Source organism: Thunnus thynnus, chromosome 3 (assembly GCF_963924715.1).
Source record: "Thunnus thynnus chromosome 3, fThuThy2.1, whole genome shotgun sequence".
NCBI classification, from domain to species: domain Eukaryota; kingdom Metazoa; phylum Chordata; class Actinopteri; order Scombriformes; family Scombridae; genus Thunnus; species Thunnus thynnus.
In genome coordinates, this window is record NC_089519.1 from 26,437,880 (window position 1) to 26,458,743 (window position 20,864).

At 41.9% G+C, this 20,864-nt stretch overlaps 1 protein-coding gene across 8 annotated transcripts; it reads left to right on the top strand.

Annotated features, from left to right (window-relative positions):
* The first annotated feature begins 20 nt into the window (after window positions 1–20).
* pcm1 (pericentriolar material 1) lies at window positions 21–20,853 on the top strand. 8 transcript variants are annotated; one of them, XM_067585039.1, is made up of 41 exons: window positions 22–189; window positions 553–623; window positions 1,376–1,490; window positions 1,792–2,040; window positions 3,568–3,894; window positions 5,218–5,388; window positions 5,989–6,108; window positions 6,396–6,582; window positions 6,900–7,009; window positions 7,593–7,866; window positions 7,961–8,111; window positions 8,463–8,675; window positions 8,933–9,099; window positions 9,363–9,592; window positions 9,889–10,031; window positions 10,162–10,291; window positions 10,682–10,852; window positions 10,948–11,120; window positions 11,236–11,445; window positions 11,537–11,816; window positions 11,921–12,066; window positions 12,162–12,400; window positions 12,998–13,178; window positions 13,275–13,579; window positions 13,793–13,954; window positions 14,201–14,257; window positions 14,485–14,657; window positions 15,618–15,749; window positions 16,359–16,488; window positions 16,972–17,139; window positions 17,266–17,363; window positions 17,562–17,696; window positions 17,802–18,005; window positions 18,093–18,152; window positions 18,253–18,403; window positions 19,008–19,156; window positions 19,248–19,308; window positions 19,397–19,593; window positions 19,692–19,784; window positions 19,885–20,008; window positions 20,142–20,853. In XM_067585039.1, the coding sequence occupies exons 3-41, from the start codon at window positions 1,395–1,397 to the stop codon at window positions 20,165–20,167; spliced, it is 6,393 nt and encodes a 2,130-aa protein (XP_067441140.1). In that variant the 5' UTR covers window positions 22–189; window positions 553–623; window positions 1,376–1,394; the 3' UTR covers window positions 20,168–20,853. The 8 variants fall into 8 exon arrangements, with proteins under 8 accessions (XP_067441143.1, XP_067441140.1, XP_067441138.1 ...); XM_067585037.1 differs by lacking the exon at window positions 553–623; XM_067585043.1 differs by lacking the exon at window positions 553–623 and having other exon boundaries at window positions 12,162–12,256.
* Window positions 20,854–20,864: the final 11 nt, after the last annotated feature.

A 20,864-nucleotide genomic window follows, 5' to 3' on the forward strand; every position in this document is an offset into this window, starting at 1 on the left:
TTTATATCAGGCCAGGGTCACGTCCATTCAAGGAGTTGATGGTGAAAAGAGGCTTGCTGCATTTTCTGGGACCGACAAGACATTATCATTTCTCACATGGCTTTAACCAGACTTCTAGAGAATCTGTAAAGCAATCTGCAACATATGAAGTGCTCGGTTAGGACGGCTGTTTCAGTTTCACTTTGAACGGTAACATCAACGTTCACTGTATTAAATTGCAAACTAACTTGGCTAGTACCATTTTAATTAATATGCCCAAGTGCCAGATATTTCGTTAGCTGTCTTCTGTTAATGTAAGCTAGACTTGTCAGTTTACAAACCAGAGCTTCAATTCTCGATGCCTGATTGAAGTTGAGCTTGGGTAACATGAGCTAAGACGCTTGTTTGTTTCAACTTTTGTGTCGAGGCATTTAAAAGTTAGCTCCGCTGTTAGCAAGCTACATAGCATTAGCCAGCAACCTGTGCAAGCTCGGTGACTCTTTGAAATCGGGCTTTGTTTGCCTTTATGATAGACACAAATAAATGTAAAGGTGATGTTCTTTTGACATTCAGCGTGTTAGCTAACTTAACGGTGCAGATCGGGGTTGCCATGGCGATTCTGGGACGGAACTAGGTCACAAATGGTAAGCTAGTAAAGTTCACCAAGAAACAAGCTACACACACTGACAATCAACGTTTGTTTGTGCTGACTACAAGCACTGTAATAATGATTATAGCTTCACACTTTGCCTGCCAAGCTAACGCAAGCTGCGGTCCCTGCGGGGAGTAGTTACAGAAGGATCGCGCTAACTCGCTGCGTGGTGGAGGGAAGGTCTCATTGTTTTTCCCCGGGAATCCGAGCGGGCCGTAAACAAGAGTCCAACGGCAGCTAACGTTAACGGACAGGGACAGAATCACTAGCCAGTATACAATCAACGCACTGATGTTGTCGAGCTGTTCGTGACTTGGATAAGTTAACGTTAGCTAAAGTTAACTGCTCACTAAACGTGCTGTTGGTAAGAAATGACGCATTTGATGCTTTCATGTTAGCTATACAGTAGGTTCTGAAAACGTATCTGTGTTATTAGTGATAAGTGAGCAGCGTTATTAACAGAGAATTACCGTTAATAGCTAAGTAATAAACTGCCAAGGAAGATACTGGGAGAAATGTGATGAACTAGCTTAAATAAGACATGTATTACTATGTCAAGTTTGCTTTCTAGCTAACGTTACAGTGTCAAGTGACTAAGAATATCTAAAGTAACGTTAGCTAGAAACTTAAAATTCTCCTCAACTGTAGCATGTTTTTTTTTTTTAATGTAGCAAGACTTGTGTAACTTGCTTGTTGTTGTGCTATCTGTGTGATGACCAGTATGAATTTTGTTGTGAATTCCAGCAAGCTGCAAGTGGGTGACATGGCAACTGGAGGCACTCCTTTTGATGACAGTGCAGAAGAGCTGCACAACTGGACTGTAACAAATGGCAGTCTGGAAGATAGACTCAATAACATGGTATGGGCTGGTCAGAATAGCTGAATATGACAGTTGTACATAGTGTTATATTTGAAGGGGCTTCGCAACACTTCCTGCATTTGATATACAACCAATTTCACCATAATTCTGTAATTGACACTCTTGAAACTATAAAGTATGCACTGTTCAACAAAATAAACCTCTCTTTCTAGGTGAAAAGCATAGCAAATGACCTTATTTTTGTCACCATATGTCTGATATGTACAGTAGTAGTTTATCTGTCCCCACGAAAGTAAGCACACATAATAACTAACAGTTCAAATGTTTTGTTGTTGATCAGGACTGGGGTGTGCAGCAGAAGAAAGCCAACCGATCCTCAGAGAAAAACAAGAAGAAACTGTCAGCTGCGGTGGTGGAGAGCCGCCTGACTAATGATATTTCTCCAGAGTCAACCCCTGGGGCTGGTCGCAGGAGGGCCCGCACTCCTCATTCCTTTCCTCACATCAAATACACCACCCAGATGTCTGTCCCAGACCAGGCTGAGCTGGACAAGCTGCGTCAGAGGATCAATTTCACAGACCTGGATGAGGTGAAAAGCTGCTGTGCTCCATTAGAAACATTTATTGTTCCATGTGTTTTGTGTGATCAATATGTCGTTCTTAATGCATGTTCCAAGAGAAGAGGGCTAGATTTTTTTTAACATAAGGTGGCTTGAGTGACTAGCTGGTAGTGATATGGATGCATAGACAGTAGCTCCGTCTGTGGACAAAGATATCTGAAAAAGCTAATGGTTTGTCAGACACTCAAAAGAAATAACCACCCATAGCCAAGGCCATATCTTGAGTGTATTGCCAGTGTATCAGTAATATACTGGTAACTGCAGATGGCCCTACTTGTCAAGTCTCATCTTGTGGTTTTTAAATGTTTTTGTTAACACGTCCCATTTGGTGCTGTTCATTTCTCTTTGACAAGTTGTTGGCTTGCTGGTCTGTTACACAATACACCACATAGTGGGTAGTGTCTCTGTAGTGCTCCTAGTATGATCTCATTGGATGTAAAATTTGGCTTTAAAGGTACACTGTGGAGTTTTTACCACTGCTAGTGCTATAGAGCAATGTTTTGATGAGCAGTATTGTGAGTCTCTTGCCAACATAAGTATGAGGAAACACAAGCACTGCATTGGCATGATGTTAATTTCTACTGATTGCAGATAGTCATTCCTGTCAAGTCTCACTTTTTACTAGTGTCATTTTTAGAATCTCATGGACGTGAAATAAAACTCTTAAGCAGTGTTTCCCCTAGAATTTTTTCAGGCCCAGTGGTACACACCGAAAAAACCCTAAAGAGACGAGGCACTCACATCACGTCAAGAGTTTCCTAGGCAATGACGCAGAGGTTGACTCACGTTTCAGAACAGTGCCGCACAGAGGCTCCCAACTGCAAATGATTATTGATTTCCAAATGAATTGATATTTGGCCTTATTTTTGGCATCAAAGAAAAGATTTTTTGGCCCAGAGGGCCCACCAGGCCTGTACAATTATAGGGGAAACACTACTTAAGGTTTATCATGCTGTCAAACAAAGTAAAAAGTTGCAGTTCTTGTTCAGCGATAAAATGCCAGTGCACTACTGTGCTGCTCCAGCAGCCAGCAGAGGAAGCAACTGCAGAATATTTTTCATAGTTTGGTATGGAGTTGTTTGGCCGGCCTTGGTCTGCAGCGGAGCTGACGGAGGTAGAATAGCAGAGCTGTACATGGAAGCAGGAGAAGAAAGTGAGAACAGTGTAAAGAGAAAGCGAGGTTGGTATTGTATTGGTGAGGTGCTTCCTTGGTGGACAAAGCTGAAGTCAGAGAGAAGATGTTGTACCAGTGCAGATGGGGCGTAGTTTTTACTGGACTACTGTCACATTTACTTGTGTAGCACAGGTGGTAATAACTCCTTATGTGGATGTATACAATGTGTTTTGGTCAGAAAAAAATTGTTTTTCTACAATGAAAATTCCACCTTTCTAGGCTGGACAGTAATTAAAACCTCAATGCTTACAGTGTCTTAAGTTTTTAAAATAAAAGTGTGATGAGTGGTGATTTATCTGACTTGTATCTTCTTTTTTCTGTAGAGGAGCATCGGCAGTGACTCCCAGGGGCGTGTCACAGCTGCCAACAACCAGCGCCAGTTAGCTGGAGAGAACAAGAAGCCCTACAACTTCCTACCTCTTCATGTGAATACTAACAAAAGCAAGGAGCTGCTCCCTCCCTCCTCCTCTGCCCCAGCCACCCCAGCTATTGCCAAGGAAACTAAGAAACAGAGCCCAGGATTCAGGGATACATTAACCCCTGTAGTTCCTACCAAGGAATCGTCAAGGCTCAGCCGTGGTGGCATTGAGAGAGGGCCCTCGGCGCACAGAGAATATGGGAGAGGAGATCCCAGAATAGACAGCAGCCAGGTAATATTTAGTTTCATTGGCAATGTGTTTTTCTCTGCTCTTACCTTTGTTTCATGATTGAGCATACACTTGATGCCATGTAGTCTGAGGTCTTGCTCTGGAAAACACACAGCAAGTCATATGAGAAATAAAATATTTTAATGTTTTGTGTCTGTTGAACTGTTGAAGCCTAGGTTTGTACAGTACCAATCAAAAGTTTGGACACACTTTCTCATTGAAGTGAATGGGAAGGTGTGTCCAAACTTTCGACTGTTACTGTAAGTAAATGTTTTTTTGGTCAGAATTAAGACTTAACTATACTTCATTGTCTCTATACAATGTCATTCTTATATGACAATGATTCTGCTATACTTGAATTAGCAGTGAGCTCAATTGCAGTAAACCAATCCCTGCTAAATCAGTACATGACAAGAGTTTTTTTTTTGAAAAAGAATATAGAAAATAACTTTATTAGCTTTTTAAAAAAGAAGTTGCTGTATGAATAACTGCGTAGAACTCGATTATGTTTTGATATGAGTTGATAGTCCTGTTCAACACATCCAAATTACAGAGACAATAGACACTGAACGTTATCTCATATCTTTTTACTTAACTTTGTTTTTGAGGGATTACTTTTTACAAATTTTAAGGTGAAGTCAGTAAAGTTAAAAGTTGCATCTCTTGAAAGGCACGGGGGAACTACCAACACTGGCAAACATGTCTCTTCCACGACCTTTTTAAAAAAGCAAATTCCATATTGTGGTTTCTCACAAGCGTTACCAGCAAATACACAAAGAAAACTAGCCTGCCTGTTAGTAAGGCTTGATGTAACAGCAGTAATAAGCACTGATAAGCAACACTGGCACACCAGCTTTGAAATATTCTGGTTACTTTGTGCAAAGACCCAGTAACATATTGGTGTTTATTGCTTTTAATGTTTTCATTAAATTTCATTTTGTAGTTAACAACCCTGCTTTGGAGATTATTTTTTACATTTAATTTCAAGCTTGCCTCCCTGGTCGTATGTACATAGCATATGTACGTATCACTGCACTCCAGACTGCTCTGAGAAACCAAAACTAGGATGAAAGTGAGGGAGAGCTAGTGCAGCTAAAACTAGGCTGTATTTAGGGCAATTTATAAATATGCCACCCTTGGTGCCCGGTGAGTTTTGCGCCCAACCCCCTTTCTGCCCTTGTTTAGCCCAGTCTGAGCCATCGCTTCAGATGCTCGCTTACCTTTCCTTTCCTTTAGTCTCTCTCTGTCTTCTCTTTCGTTTACACCTCTGATACTCAAACCCTCACACCACCACCCCCCCCCCCCTCTCTCTTTGTATGGTCTCAGGTGGTGAGCAAACTAGTACAGATCCGGGAGTACATCAGTAAGGCGAGCTCCATGCGGGATGACCTGGTGGAGAAGAATGACGTGCCGGCAAACGTGGAGCGCCTCTCCCATCTCATCGACCACCTCAAAGAGCAGGAGAAGTCCTATTTACGGTTCCTGCAGAAAATGCTGGTTAGTCTGTCATTTGTTTCTTTAGCTTCTCTTTAATCTTCTAGTACTGTTTTTTTCCTATTGTGTCAGACAAATGTTTACAATTTCAGTAAAATGTGTTCTTTCATATATAAGGTTGTTTCTTAGCTAATACATAGTTGAAAAGGAACCTGTTTGCCTTTTTATCTTGGCAGCGTGCCGCACATATATTATTAATTGCTGTCTTTCTGTGTGTCTCGAAACACTTCAACAGTCAGGTCATGTTTCATCTGCTTTCATCTTCTCATAAAAATTAGGACATAGCATGCTACCTTCCTTTCCTGTGTAATTCTCTTTGGAATTATTGTGCCTTCATTTATTTAGTCATATTTGCAAGAAATATAAATATTTATTGAACAGATGGGTTTTTGTACTCTGTATTTCATTAGTTGATGTGTGCATGCATTCTCATGTATGGAGCATCTGGGGGAGCATATTGTCTTTTGAATAGTTTTCAGTAACTTGTTGTTGTTGTTACTTTTCATAATGGCAAACAGTTGATGAGCAAATTTTTTTTTTGTCATCTACTTTTCATACTTCTTTACATTTGGCTACCTGTATGTCACTCCACTGTTTCCATAGGCACGGGATACCGAGGAGGATGATGTGGGGACCCTGGACTCTGCAGTGGGCTCAGGTTCATTGGCAGAGAGCACTTCTCTTAACATTGAGGTGCGCTCTTCAGATACCTCCAATGCAACGGTTTGTACATTTATTGAGGACTGTTTTAAAAAAAAGATCTGCCACTTTTTACCCTTGTTCATGCTTTCTGTTGATTTGCATGTAGTGTTATTGGTATTATGATGTTATTTTGTCTTTAAACTAAGCAATTTTGTTTTTTTTAAATCATTGTAGGTTATTCTTTATTTGCTTTGTCAGTACCTGACAAGCCTCTTCTACCATTGCTGCTGAGTAGCAGTGTAGTATTGATGTTGCTCTGTCTTGGTAGAGTCAGTCTTGGTAATGGAATGTGGGTGTGTATTCTGTAGGGCGGCAGGCCAGAAACTGTGAGAGCTGACCAGAAGGAAGAGCTGGAGAACCTGCGTAAGCAGCACGAGCTACTGAAGAAGATGCTGGAGCAGCAGGAACAGCTCAGGGCCCTGCAGGGCCGACAGGAAGCACTGATGGCCATGCAACACAGTGCAGAACAGGCACTCGCTGTGATTGAGGACACTGGTGAGAAACACACACACACACACACACACACACACACACACACACACACACACACAGTCACAGACATGTTCACATACTAGTATTTTTTGTGTGGATTTAAGGTAAGTCACCCACAAAAATTTTTCTAAAGGGAAAAAATAATGTACATTAATTTTTCGCTGACAGTTGCATGACTAGAAACAATTTTTTGAGATTTTAATTGACAGAACTGTTAATAATAATTTCTGGTTAATGTATAATTTTTTAATTTAATGATTAAAACACATTAACAAACGCTCCACTATGTTTAATTCCTTTGGCATTTGGTGTTGCATTAGTTGTCACAGAAACCACAGGCAGTGTGTCAGGCCTGAGCATTACATCAGAGCTGAATGATGAGTTGAACGATTTGATCCAGCGGTTCCACAACCAGCTACATGACTCTCAGGTACAGTAGTCCCTGCATCTGCATTGTCCTCTTAAATAATAACATTAAGTCATTTTGTAATATTCCCTTTAATGAACTGGCTACTGACTTATGTACAAGCATTAAAGCATTGTGTCATAATGTCAGTGTTGGTATGTTATATTTTGTTAAAATTATGAAGAATTGCATGTTACTCAGAATTGTCTCATGGAATCAAATGTTTTATTTGGTGTTTTACTGTAAATAAAATCTTCTAATCTTTAAAATATACAGTAGGGTCCAAAAGTCTGAGACCACTGATCTCAGACTTTTGGACCCTACTGTATGTTCTCAAGTATTTAAGATATCATGCTGTGAACATCTAAAAAATGTAACTTTAAATTTATGTAGATGTAAAAACTGTGAACCACAATATCTCTGTGAGAATTTTGTCACAATACAATTAAATGGAGAGACTAAGTGTTAATGTCCACGTGTTCGGCCCTAATCTGTCACTCATCTGACATGCAACATTAACTTTTTTATTTTTATCAAGAAATGTATCTAAACACTTGAATGTATTAACAAAGTTTCAGCTCAAGCTGCCACTGTTTATGCCTTGCAGACTAAGGCAGTGCCAGACAACCGTCGTCAGGCAGAGAGCCTTTCCCTCTCCAGAGAAGTGTGTTGGTCCAGGGCTCCCCAGGCTGTTGGTCCACCTCCACACAGGCCCCTTCTTCACTCTGCATCTGGTCCCCACTCTGGCCTAGACACTGGGGCAACAGCTGCCAGTGCCAAACTCACAAAGCTCCAAGAACTCCAAGACAAGAAGCAAACTATGGACAAGATCCTGCAGGAGCTACATTCACTCAGAGACCAGACACTCAACAATAACTCTTGTAAGAATATTTCTCATGCATTGTTTTACAATATTCTGTGTGTGTGTGTGTGTTTTTTTGTTTTTTTTTTTAAACTGCATGTGGTTACCCTCAGGTCGTGGCTTGTCAACACAGTGCAGTCTGAGTATGGGAGGATCCTCAGATTGTCCATCTGCTCTCTGCTCTAATGGGGCCTCAGCCTCTACTTCCTTTCATCCCTCTCTCACACAACACCAGGACAGTTCCAACTCCACAGACAAGCTCAGGTACACAAAAAAAACACAAAACACCAACCAGTTGAACAGGCGGGTCAGATTTCAGCAGCAGAGTATTGTAGAATAGAGTGGGAGTGGTGAAGTATAACTTTACAGCAGGAAAATCTACTACAAATCCCTCTGTGGACTAAAACCAGTCTTTGCTGAAGTGTCCTTGAACACCTGTCTCCACCCGTTTTAGGGGTGCTTTTCTGTAGGTGACCTTGCACTTTGACTTTTAATTGAAGGGGGAATTGGAAAGACAGTGTCCTGGCGTGTCACATAACCTTTTTAATTATTAACTCCAGTGAGTATTCACATTTCATTCACACATTTGTACACTCTCCCTTTGTCACCTTACAGGAAGCTAAAGGAGGTTCACAAGCGTCTGAATGAGCTGCGTGAGTTGGTTCAGTACTATGAGCAGACTTCTGATATGATGGTGGATGCAGTCAATGAAAATGTGAAGGAGGATGACGATGAGGAGGAGGAGGAGGATGAGACAGAGGACGGCTCTATGTTTGAAGCCATGTTTGACTCTGAGCAGGAGAATCGCCAGCCTGTAACTAACATCAGGTGGGTGTGTAAATACATAAAATGACAGTTTTTCTGAACAAATAATGGATTGATTGGACTTTTATCAAGAGGTTAATCATATTTAGATTCAACAGATTTTGTTAAAATGGCTAAACTATACTGAAACACTGTCAGTGGGAGGGCAAATAGGGGAAAGCTGTGTCGTCTTTGGGCTCAAGTTCAGCATTAGATTATGTGTGTGTAATTCAACTACTGGCTTTTGTGATGTATGCGTAACAGTCAGCCGATCTGTTCAGAAACCCACAGCGCAGTGGAAACTGGACAGACTTGAACAGCCTGACCAATGGGCGCAGTGTCAGGAGTAGTGCCACTAATAACCGGGATGGCAGACTCAACACTGAGTGTGAGATCAACAACCGGTCAGCAGCCAACCTCCGCAGCCTTAACATCCCCTCAGCCATAGGTACACTCATGCACACACTCATAACAGCTCACTGTTACACCTGATTGTAACAGTTCTCTTGAGTTTTCACATTGTATAACTGAATTTTTCCTTGAAAGTTAAATGGGTTTAAAATATTCTCTTCAAACTTGGCAACATTCAATCTCCGTCAATCTAGTCTAATCTAGTTCACAGTAGGCAAGAGACCCACTTTTCAATGACATAATATTACAGAGTGTTTTATGAAATGTAGATGATAATCCTATGACTTTGCTCCCATTTAGAGTGCCAGTATAATAGGGACACCCCCTATAATCAGGTGAAGGATGATGATGAGGATGAGGACGGTCTGAATAATGATCAAGGGGCACAGGCTGTAGCTCCAGACAGCGAGGCTTCGGGGTCTAGCCGGAGAAGCAGCCTTGGGAATGAAGCAGGTTTTGCCCAGAAGGTTCATCGGCAGACAGCGAAGCAGAAACTGCGGCAGCTGCAGGAGCTGGTGGCCATGGTTCAGGTGAGGCAGATGACTGAATGATATTAATTAACATTTTCTCTAATATGACTTCACTTGTTGGATCTAACATCTTGCATCATGTTCGGTGATTTTATTTGTGGGAATAAGAAAAACAAAAACAAACAAAAATGGGCCCATGACTGCAGATGCCCTTGAACTGCATTAAAGTGTTTTCAGGTCTATTCTTGGTTTAACAACTGACGTACTGTCTATCCTTCTGCATCCAGAATAGCACCTTTTTGTGGTTAAGGCCTATTGACTCAATCTTAAGCTGAACAGTGTGTGTCTGTCTGCAGAGTGACGACACTGATGGCACAACAGCAAATGAGGACGAAGCTTTACACCAACAGCCAAATAATACCAGAGCTACCGTGGCAGGGCCACTGGGGACTGGATCTAAACAGAATCCCAGAGACCTCACACTCTCTAGCAAGGCCAGGTATGGTATATGAAAGATCTGAAAATCCTGCCTGACAAAATTTAAAGTTTTTTCAAAAAACTTGTTTTTCAGTGTATTCTGAATATTTTATCTTCTTGTTTTCATCTTTATGTCCTGGGTTGATTTACAGGGAGAAGCTGTATGAAGAGAAGCTGCGTCAGCAGAAACAGGAGCTGAAGCAACTCCATGAAGAGCGCCAGAGACTCATGGAAATCCAGGGCAAGATCCAGGACCTGCAGTGGGCTTGCCCTGACTTGCAGGTATTTCACACACAAAAACACAAACACAGAGAGTATGCACAAAAAATAGTGATATCTAAGTCTACCCATGCACACAAATACACACAAATTGCACAACAGGTCTCCCAATAGCCCCTGCAAGCTGCCAAATGCTACTAAATATAAATATTTATGATATACAGTAGTGGTCTTTGGCCTTTGCTGTTCTGTTTTAGCTATATTACAATATATTTGAATCCACTCTAGGTTCCACTTTACAAACACTGCATTCATTCTAGAAACAGTCGATTGTTGAGGCTGTCTCAACTGTGCAAGGAAAGAATTAAAACTATATACAGCAGCTATTTCTTTAAATGGTTAGATGTATGTATCTGAAATATACCATTTTATCTCTTGCGGTGTCTATTCTAGTCGTCTGTGTCGAGCACAGTGAGTCAGCAGGGTTTGCTAAGGAAGGTTCCAGTTGCAGCTTCCACTCCGGCTACCGTCCAGGTGTCTTCTTCCTCTGGACACAAAACCAATTCACCTGTGCTCAAACCCACTGCTCCAGAAGCAGCTACTTCTTCAGTCACTGACAATGAGGTGACACATGTCAAAATAAACAAGATAAAACAAAACCTTTGCTTTGAGAACCCCATAGATCTGTTAACCTACCCCCTCTGTTCTTCCATTACCAGCAGCTTTGGTCAGAGATGCGTCGCCACCAGATCCTGCGGGAAGAACTGCGTCAGCGCAGAAAGCACTTAGAGTCCTTGATGGCTGAACACCAGAGGCGTAGTGGTCTCTGTGACAGGCTTGAAGACCAAGAGGGACTTGCTACACCCTCACAGTCTGTCAGTAGGGATGAAAGGTAGGAGACTTATTGCTCCAGGGGCTTGTCTCATGAAGGTCCAAGTTATATACATATATTAATAATTATTCCACAAGCAGCTCAATTTTATACCATTTTGCTGATTTGTCATTAGGACAATGGCTACTTGGGGTTCCACTCCCTGCCACCTTGATGACGTTGATGACGAGGACGATGATGATGAGGAAGAATATCGCTCGGAAATGGGTGCAGAGGAGGAAGATGAACAGGACGACTGTGCAGAGAGCAGCTCTGACGATGACATCCACATCTACTCATCCAGCAGGAACCAGCGGCCCTACAGTAACAGGAAGAATCAAGCATGGTCAGACTGCAGAATGATTTTCCTAAATATCCATTACTGATATCTGTAATCCGTCTTTTAAAATGATGTGCTCACTTGTCCGTGTCTCCAGCAACCTGAAGCCTCCACCAGCCTTCTCATGTGAGAGTAGTGGGCATCCCTCTCCTCATACTAAGGCGAAGACCAAACAGCAGCAGCAGCAGCAGCAGACCAGAAGTTTGAACCAGTCCGTGAGCCAACATGGAGGTACAAGGCGGCAAGAGAACCTGCGCTGGGCTTCTGAGCTCTCCTTCACTGAGGGCTCATGCCACTGGCAGGAGCAGGTCAGCCAGCTGCAGAGACAGCTGGACTTCAGCACCAGCATGTGTCAGACACTCCTGCAGGACCAGCAGGTTGGTTTACTGAACACATGCACGCACAGACACTGAATGACGTCGTCGTAATTGACAAATGCCTCAATAAATATCATTCCTCTCCTCTCTCCCTCCTTCCACAGACGCTGTCTTATATGTTGCAAACCCTGCTGACGGGTCAGTACAGTGTGTTACCCAACAATGTGTCGTCACCACAGGTCCACCTGGTCATGCACCAGCTCAACCAGTGTTACACCCAGCTGGCTTGGCAGCAAAACAACGTACAAAGGTGAAAGCAGTAGTATAAAAAAGTACACCACTTTTTTCTATCATGTGGTTCATCTTTTTTTAAATGTTCTGTATTCTGTCATACCTGTCTTCCAGACTAAAACAGGTCCTGAATGAACTCCTCCGCCAGCAGCAGCAGCAACAGCAGCAGCAGCAGCAGCAGCAGCAGCAGCCTTCATCTTCAACAGCAGGTTGGCAGACACAGAACCAGGGCTCATCCCAGGAATCCAGCTCCTGTCCCTCAGTCTCTCCTGGTGTCTTCCTCCCCTTCTCCTCTACTCTGCATCCTCCAACCAACAACATGTCAACTGCTGCCTTATCCCCGTTCGCTCCCAGTATGACGTGCATATTTATGAGCCCTTGGGCTTGATTTTCACACAGAAAATGTCAGGAATTGCAGGCATTAGAAGCAACAGGGAGCTAAAACATCTAAATGATAAATGCATTCTCTGATTATGATGTGATGTAGAGTGCAAAAAACCTTCTCAGTTATTCTAAAATCAATAAAGGTACATATATTCATTGGATTTTAAAAATCCTGACAAAAATCCTCTGCAATAAAAAAAAAAGTACTGTAGCTTAACAGTGCTGCTATTACTGGTATGAGTAATCATTCTCAATTTTGCGTTAATATTTTTCAAACTAATAACTCATTTCTAATATAGGATATGTTATGAATATGAATGTGGCTTTAAGACTATCTGCTGCGCAGGCAGGCTGGACCAAAGTAATGAAGTACAGAATCTTAAATCCACTCATTTTGGTCAGTAGAAGGCATTGACCTGATATAGTAGCTCGTTGTATAAAAGATGGAGAGTTTCATCCAGAAAAGGGAGCACAGTCCTGCTGTTTCATAATTTAATTGATTTTTTTTTTCCTATTAACACGCCAACTTAAGAAAATATTATTTTTTTCTTTCTCTCACTCTGCAGGCTTTAACTTATTTCCACTCTTCCCTACTGCCATGGGCGAGTTCCCTCAGGGCGCGGCAGCTCAGGCTACCCCTGACCACCAGAAGCAGCATTTAGACCCAAACGCTTCTATCAAAACAGAGTACATGAGTTTCCCTCCTCCACTGCAGCGCTCTCCTCTTAACTCAGCTACAGACAGAGGGTATGTCATCATTTTTTCCCTAAAAAGACATTTGTATTTATTCTTGTCAACATTGCCGTTCATACTGCGTATTTATTTCCCATATGACCCCTTCAGAACAGCTGGCTGGCTCAACACCTCCTACACAAACAACACCGTCCTGCATCACCTGTCTAAAACAGAGGAAGAGTCTCCCACTTCCTCCCCCACCATGGCCCGCCGCCGCTCACGACCTCAAGACTTTGACCAGGCCTCACAAGAAAGCTTCAGCAGCATGCCTGATCCTGTTGATCCCACCACCATCACAAAGACTTTCAAGGCTGGACGCAAGGCCTCCGCTCAAGCCAACCTGGCCTCCCGAAGCAAGACACCAAGCAAGAGTCGCCGCAGGAGGAGCAAAGGGCACAACAAGAACAGTGAAGGTATTAAAAGCAGAGTTTAATCAACACTTCTCTGACTGTCTCATCAAAGATTTACTAGTTACCCAAAGGTAGTATTTGTGGCTTTGCAGTATTAGATTGTATTGGATTGCACACGTTTATTTTTTGGTGTCCTTCCCAGTATTTACTCTAACCAAATTAATGAGAAAATTCCTACTAGTGTTTTTATTCTTATTTTTTTGGTGCATTCCTCAGGCCATGAGAGCGACAGTGTTAGCAGCACTGCAGACTTTGTCCAGGAGAGGGCAGCCCCGCCTCGTCAGAAGGATCAGAATCAGAGTCTGTTGGACAAGTTGACTCAAGAGAAACTAGACAGCAAAACTAAGCTTGGGAACAAACGAAATGACCTCTCCTCTGGTACGGCTAAAACTACTTTTTGTTAAAGTTTTAGCACCCACCTCCACCCTGTTGTATGTTGTTTTTTTTTTAAAACATTTATTAAACTTCAACTGACTTATTTTTTCAGAATATTTTAACCATAAATATAACATCTCCTTTTTATATGATTTTTCTTCTTTTTTTTTTTTGCACATATTGCATGACCACATGTTTTAATTTTGGGTTAATTTAATTTGTTGTCACTTTAATTTATCTTACTCACAGCCTATGCTTGGAGAACACCCTTCCTCTCTAACAGAATTGCATGCACAGAAGCACCAGGTAAACTCACCATGCAAATCCCAGCATCATTTGGTTGTTCTGACATCACCTAAGCATCCCACGCATGGGCAATTGTTGGTTATTGAACTTAAACCCAAAACTTCCAAAACTGACCTGTGTAACGGTTGCTTTGAATATTATTATCTGTTATTGTGTTGTTTTTACTCACGAATGACACGATGCAAGTATCCATCCAAATCTCTTCCTGTCAAATCTTGAAACTGCAGATGCAAGCAGCGACTTCTCTCTGTTTGAGGCGCTGAGGGAAACCATTTACTCTGAGGTGGCGACTTTGATCTCCCAGAATGAGTCCCGACCCCACTTTCTCATCGAGCTCTTCCATGAGCTGCAGCTGCTCAATACAGACTACTTACGCCAGAGAGCGCTGTATTCCCTACAGGTAAATACAGATTCATGTAACTGGCTTAGTGACCAACTGCTGTCTGGATCAAATATGTTTATGCCCTTTATGTCAGGCTCAGTTTACAATAGATATTCATGCTGCTTTACCCCTCTTTAACCATTATATTTATGTATATATATGTCAAAAATACAAAACACAATAATCATTAAAGAGAGAAACAAAAAATAATAAAAAATAAATTAAAAACACAAACAGAACGAAAAAGGAAAAGAAGAAAACTACTAATAATGTACAGTTTGGTCAGATTCAAGTCACAATTGCATTTTTCCAGCGCACAGCAATTGTATATTAGGCCTGGAGATAACAAAAATATACCATATTTTTCTTCTTATAGCTGAAGTTTCATATACAGTAGCACCCTAAAACTCTCCATAGATTTAGACTATTCAATATTTTTCCCACATCGTTAATTATGAACTTCCTTAGTGGCCCCCGAGTTATGTTTACTTGATATATTTCCTACCATATCAATGCTCAGGACAGAATAATATGGTAATGTGACAGGTTTTCAGACTTCTCAGTACATTTCTACACACAATAGCTGCCGCCTCGATAATTTTAGACTTGCTTGATATTTGCAAGAATCTGAATCCGAATGTCACTGCTTTCTGAGCAGACCAGACCTGCAGTAGACAATAAAAGACAAATCAGCTGGAGAGAAGGAAAAGAAGGGACTTTGGAAATGGCAGCCGCAAAGCTAGTGGAGCTAATGTCTGTGATTCAGCATTTTTTTCTAATCTTAAGTTTCAGTGTGTTTGTGATTTGAGGGCAGATATTATGTGAAACATTATGTATATGATGCAATTTGATTTCAATGATTTCAAGTTGGAATTAAAAAAGGGGGGGAAAAAAAGAGCCCGGCCTTTGATATAAATGGCATGTTGCCTTGACAACATCAGTCCGTGGCACAATAGGCTCTCTTTTTGTCTCTGCCAGGACATAGTGACCAGGCATCTGGCAGAGAAGAGTGCAGCTGAGGACCAGTTGCCTCCGCTTGGCCCTGTGGCGTGGGCTGCAGGCTCTCAGTCTGAGCTCACACCCAGTGAGAGTCTGGCTACCAGTGATGCAGTAAGAGGCACATTATTGCTTCCCAGCGTGGAATTCTCACGCTGCCCATCCTTGTTTGTTCTCTTTTCTCTCATTTTTGTATTGAAGTCCTGAATGAAGTCTTTCTCTCAGTCCCTCTTGTCATCCTTTCCATCTTCATTCAGTTTTACTTTCCTCTTTTACATTTCAATACATCTTTCATCACTTTGTCTCTTACCCTTATCTCCTTTCATCTTCCCCTGCCTTGTCTCTTTTCATCGCTTCACGTCTCTCTTTATTCTGCTTTTAATTTTTCCTTTCCCCATCTTCATTGTCTTTGAATTTAACTTGACAGCAAGACTTCAGACGCCTCTCTGTAAGAAATGACCCCCGTCTCTCCACGTCTCTTCTTCCAGATCAGACATGTGTTCTTTGTTCTAGGCCAAGGTCTTCTGTGGCCTTTTTTATGTCTAAATAATGCCTTTGTTCAAGAGTGATGGATGAAATGTCTAATTTTCTATGTTATGCTGTTGTTATTTTCACATGTGATCTGTGATGAATCTCCTCCTATAATAAGGACATCCTTTGGTTTAGGAAATGTAAGATACACGCTGTGTGTTTGCCTCACAACAGAATCTCCACCTTTTTCAGGAGGTGGTGGAGAAGAACTTGAGGCTCACACAGGACACAATGAAGAAGAGGGATGATGCAGAATCTGTGGGCAATGAAAGCACCGTGTCGACCTCCTCCAACCTGGATCCGTTCGCTAAGGATGATCTCGGTAATGCATGCTAGTTATGCATGTATAAACTATTTGATTTTGGGGGGGAAAAGGAGGGGCTGAAGCTTTTAAAAACTGCATCTGAAACCTTTCCCCACATCCCAGTATTCAACTGAAATGCTTTGCTTGATGCCTTTAACTACAGCAGAGCTACTCGGGGCTGCACAGGGCTTGTCTTGGTTTACTAGCCGGTTTACACCGTAGGATCAATAGCGCATGGACAAACGAAATAATATTTTCAGGACTGTTAAGCAATGAACAGATGGTCTCTCATATTTCTCATATTTGGGGAACTTCAGTGAGAGATTAGATGTGAGGCCTGGCGTACTTTTGTTTGATCCTGTTGTGTAAACCTGGTTGCAGATGCATTAATATCCATTATAGTCTTCACTCTCTTGCTTCATTGATTTTTTAACTTTTTTGTATCCCCATCTCTGTCTCCTTTTGACTCCCCTCGCTCTCCTTTCTGTGCTGCTCTAATAGGCAACACGGTGATTCATTTAGACAAAGCTCTGGCCAGGATTAGGGAGTATGAGCGCATGAAGCTTAAAGTTGAGTTTAACCCCTGCAACGCCAGCACTGCAGGTGCAGGTGGCTCTGAAGTCTCAAATGCTGAACATCCTTCTGCTAACGCTGCTGAACCAGTGGAAGGTACCCAATCACATGACCCCGCCTGAGTCCTGTAGCAACACGATCACCGCCCTCCACTTTGCTGTTTTTCGTTTAGAGGAATGTCTGATTAAAATGACGTCGTTGTTTGTGTTTGTCTGTGAGCAGCAGGTGCGGCCGGTGACGTGCGCTGCCCTCAGATCGACACCCAGCAGTTGGATCGTCAGATCAAAGATATCATGACAGAAGTCATTCCCTTCCTTAAGGTATGATAACTAACGCAGGGAGCTGTAGGGCGGATATGGTGATGCATTTGTGCCAGCAGAAAAATCTTAAGCTTTAATATGATGTTGAAATGAGTTGTCTTGTATTGGATTTTATTTCTTTTAGGTAGGTGCCCCTCAGTGATAGGTGCACCATCACCTTAACAGCTAAATCACTTTTTTCATGTTCCCCTTAATTAGGAGAACATGGACGAGGTGTGTTCCCTCCAGCTGCTGACATCTGTGCGGCGCATGGTCCTCACTCTCACCCAGCAGAATGACGAGAGCAAGGAGTTTGTCCGCTTCTTTCACAGACAGCTGGGAGGCATACTGCAGGTATGAACTCTGCCGATCACAGTTTCCTCAAATGCAGGTGAAACGAGTTCAAATGATCGGCAGCAAACGATCTGATGTCTGACTCTCACTCTTGTCTTGCTCCAGGAATCTCTCAGTAAATTTGTGGGCCGTACTCTGAAGGACTGTGGGGAAGACCTCCTGGTGGAGATCTCGGAGATCCTCTTCAATGAATTGGCTTTTTTTAGGCTTATGCAAGACTTGGACAATAGCAGCAGTGTCTCTTTGGCAGCCAAACACAAAAACAAGAAGAAGGCTGAGCAATCTAGTAAAGCCAAACACAGTCTAAAGGTTAGTTGTTTGTGTTTTTGGTAATATAGTTAAAGTATGTATGAGTTAATCAGACTTATTTGACTCTCTGTTTATACCCCCCATTAGGAAAATCTAAAAGCCGGGGGCGATGAATCAATTTCTCCAGCCTACTCAGATGAAGACAAGGTCGTCAGTCATTTTGATATTGATAATAAAACGGTCAATACAACTCACTACATCAGTAATCAGTGTTACATTAGTGTCTCTCTCTCTCTCTCCCTTACAGGACCAAGACGAGGCCGAGCAGGACGGTGATTCTGCTTTCCAGGAGATTTACCTGCAGACAGAGACGAAGAACCGCAGGAGCAGTGATGCTTCAGAGGCTGAAGAGGAAGATGAGGATGAAGGGGATGGACAGGGAATCCCTCTGTCGATCAGTAAGTGAAAATCCTTGCCTCTGTCATCATCACTCCGTTCCAAAGAAAAATGTATACTACTACCAGGACATCATATTTTTGGCAGACATCTAGTTGAGTTGATTGGACAGTCTGTCCCTGTCAACATGAAGCTGGCAATTCTGTTTTGCAAAGTTGTGTCAGGATGTAAAACTGAGATGTAATATCAAACAATTCACTTATAAGAAGACATATAAAAGTCATATTTCATGTTTATGCACAGTGCAAGAGGTGAGGCGAGACATGAAGGGTGACATATTACTGTTTTCTGCCTGCCGGGTTTCCACATTTTCTTTCCAAAACAAAACATATTCTTCACAGAAAGTGCTTTACCTTGTCAGAGTGAGACATTTTTATTTGAAAATATTGACTTTGAAAAACAGAAGAGACCGGGAGAAAATGACAAATGCATCATTAAAAAAAAAGAATATGACCAGTAATGCAGGAAATAAGACACAAAAAGTGACTGTTAAAATGAAAATATGTATCTTTACCTATCTACATGTTTGTTCTGCCTAAATGCGATTTATTTATACATGCATGTTACACTTGTACATCTCATTCTTGCCTGTTGTCTTTCTTTCAGGCCTTTCCAAAGCAGAGACTCAGGCCCTGACAAACTACGGCAGTGGGGAGGATGAAAACGAGGAGGAAGAGATGGAGGAGTTTGAGGCTGGACCTGTAGATGTCCAAACCTCCTTACAGGCTACTGCTGACGGACAGGTGGAGCAGGAGGTCAGAGTGAAAGATGTATTCTATGAAAAGTCATAGCTCACATAAACACCTTTTTATTTAGTCTGACCTGTGTTATTATGTCCTCCTTTAGGTGACATCAACAAATGAAATCCAGGAGACTCAAAGTGAACAGAGGTCTGAGAAAGATGATGGTGAGGGACTTTTTTGGTATTTTCAGCCTCTCTGTACGTCTTTTATTCCTTTGTCCTCTCACATAAACTTTTCTTTCCCCTTGTGTAGCGGAGACCAACAACAAGTCAGCTGGGATTGTGGATTCCACAGAAGAAGAACATGCAACGGTGGAGGACCAGGTCCCCGAGAAGGAGAGTAAAGTTGCTGCCTCAGAGGAAAGCACTGAAGCCTCCCAGAACTTCACCAAGGAGTCAAACACCACTAGCAGCCCTGACACGGACTCTCCCGTCATGATCAATGTAGATGTAAGTCCAAGGCTGAAGATGCTGGTTTAACAAAAAGCGTATTCATCCTATTATCAGATTTTAACAAAAATAAAACACCTTAAACTTTATTGATGCAGGAGGTGGGCTCAGGTAACACCAGCCAGAAGTCCGATGAGGAAGACTTTGTCAAGGTGGACGACTTGCCGTTGCAGCTTACAGTCATGTGTGAGGTAACAATAAAAACTAAACTTAAACAGAAGTCAAGGTGTAAAATCCCTGTGAGAAGATCTTTATCTAACAATATACTTACTGTATGTGCTGTAACTTTAGGAGGAACTACAGAAGAGAATTGTGGAGGAGCAGCAGAATAACAACCTGTCTGTTGAAATCCTCAATGGGAACACTGAATCGCTGACTGGGCTGGTTGGAAATGCGCAGGCACTGAAGGAACCAGGTATGGATTACAATCCTTGTCATTTAGGATTACAGTTTTGTTTGTGTAGTTGCCAAAACACCTTGGCAATGTTAGCCTGGATACATCAATATATAAAAGTTTTACCCTTTTCGAGTAAATTTTGTCTTTTCAGAAAATGTTGGTGCCCAGAGTGTGTGAAGAACTATACCGACGTCGTCTCCAAATCTACTGTTTTTTAGCAACACTATGCTTTCCACCCTAAAATCTGTTCTGGATGTATGATTGTTGATTCTTAATCTGTTAGTTTAAAAGGGTAAAGCCTCATAATATTTGGTCACATGATAGCAGTGACTCTCGCACACACACACACACACAACAGATAAAAACTAAACCTCTGCACATAATTAACACTTAGCTCATTTTATTTCCTGAATGTGTTATGTGGTGTGGGGTTATCTCTATGCTGCTGATCACTGACAGTTAAGCCTGTTTGAATCTTAAGTACTGAAACTCCTGTTGAGATCCGCCTTAGTCTTGGTTCTGGGATCAGTTTGACATGAGTTGTGATTTTTAATGTTTTATTTGTCTTGGCCTTACTGTTGTACAGCTCATCTTTCCTGCACTTGATTCCTAATTATAAAGAGATTACAGTAGAATGGAAGTTTAGTTGTAGCTGGCTGACTTTAGCTAATTGTCTCTCCAGCTTGAACACTTTCCTTTATATACCGTAAAGCTCCATGCTCAGACTTAACTTTTATCCCCTCAGACACACCTTTATATACTGTTCTGTTCTGTTAACGGTTAGTTTCCCATGATTTTCATGTAATTAAAATGTTGACTACGGTAATAAGTTTTAAATAATAAAATGCTGGAACTCTCAAAAATGGCTGTTGAC

What these genes read in the sequence shown, in the direction of transcription:
- pcm1 (XM_067585039.1), top strand. Translation starts at nt 1,395, where the DNA reads ATGGCAACTGGAGGCACTCCTTTTGATGACAGTGCAGAAGAGCTGCAC. An exon ending in AGCTGGTGGCCATGGTTCAG is followed by an intron (nt 9,593 to 9,888) that starts GTGAGGCAGATG and finishes GTCTGTCTGCAG; the next exon opens with AGTGACGACACTGATGGCAC. An exon ending in CCTACTCAGATGAAGACAAG is followed by an intron (nt 18,153 to 18,252) that starts GTCGTCAGTCAT and finishes TCTCCCTTACAG; the next exon opens with GACCAAGACGAGGCCGAGCA.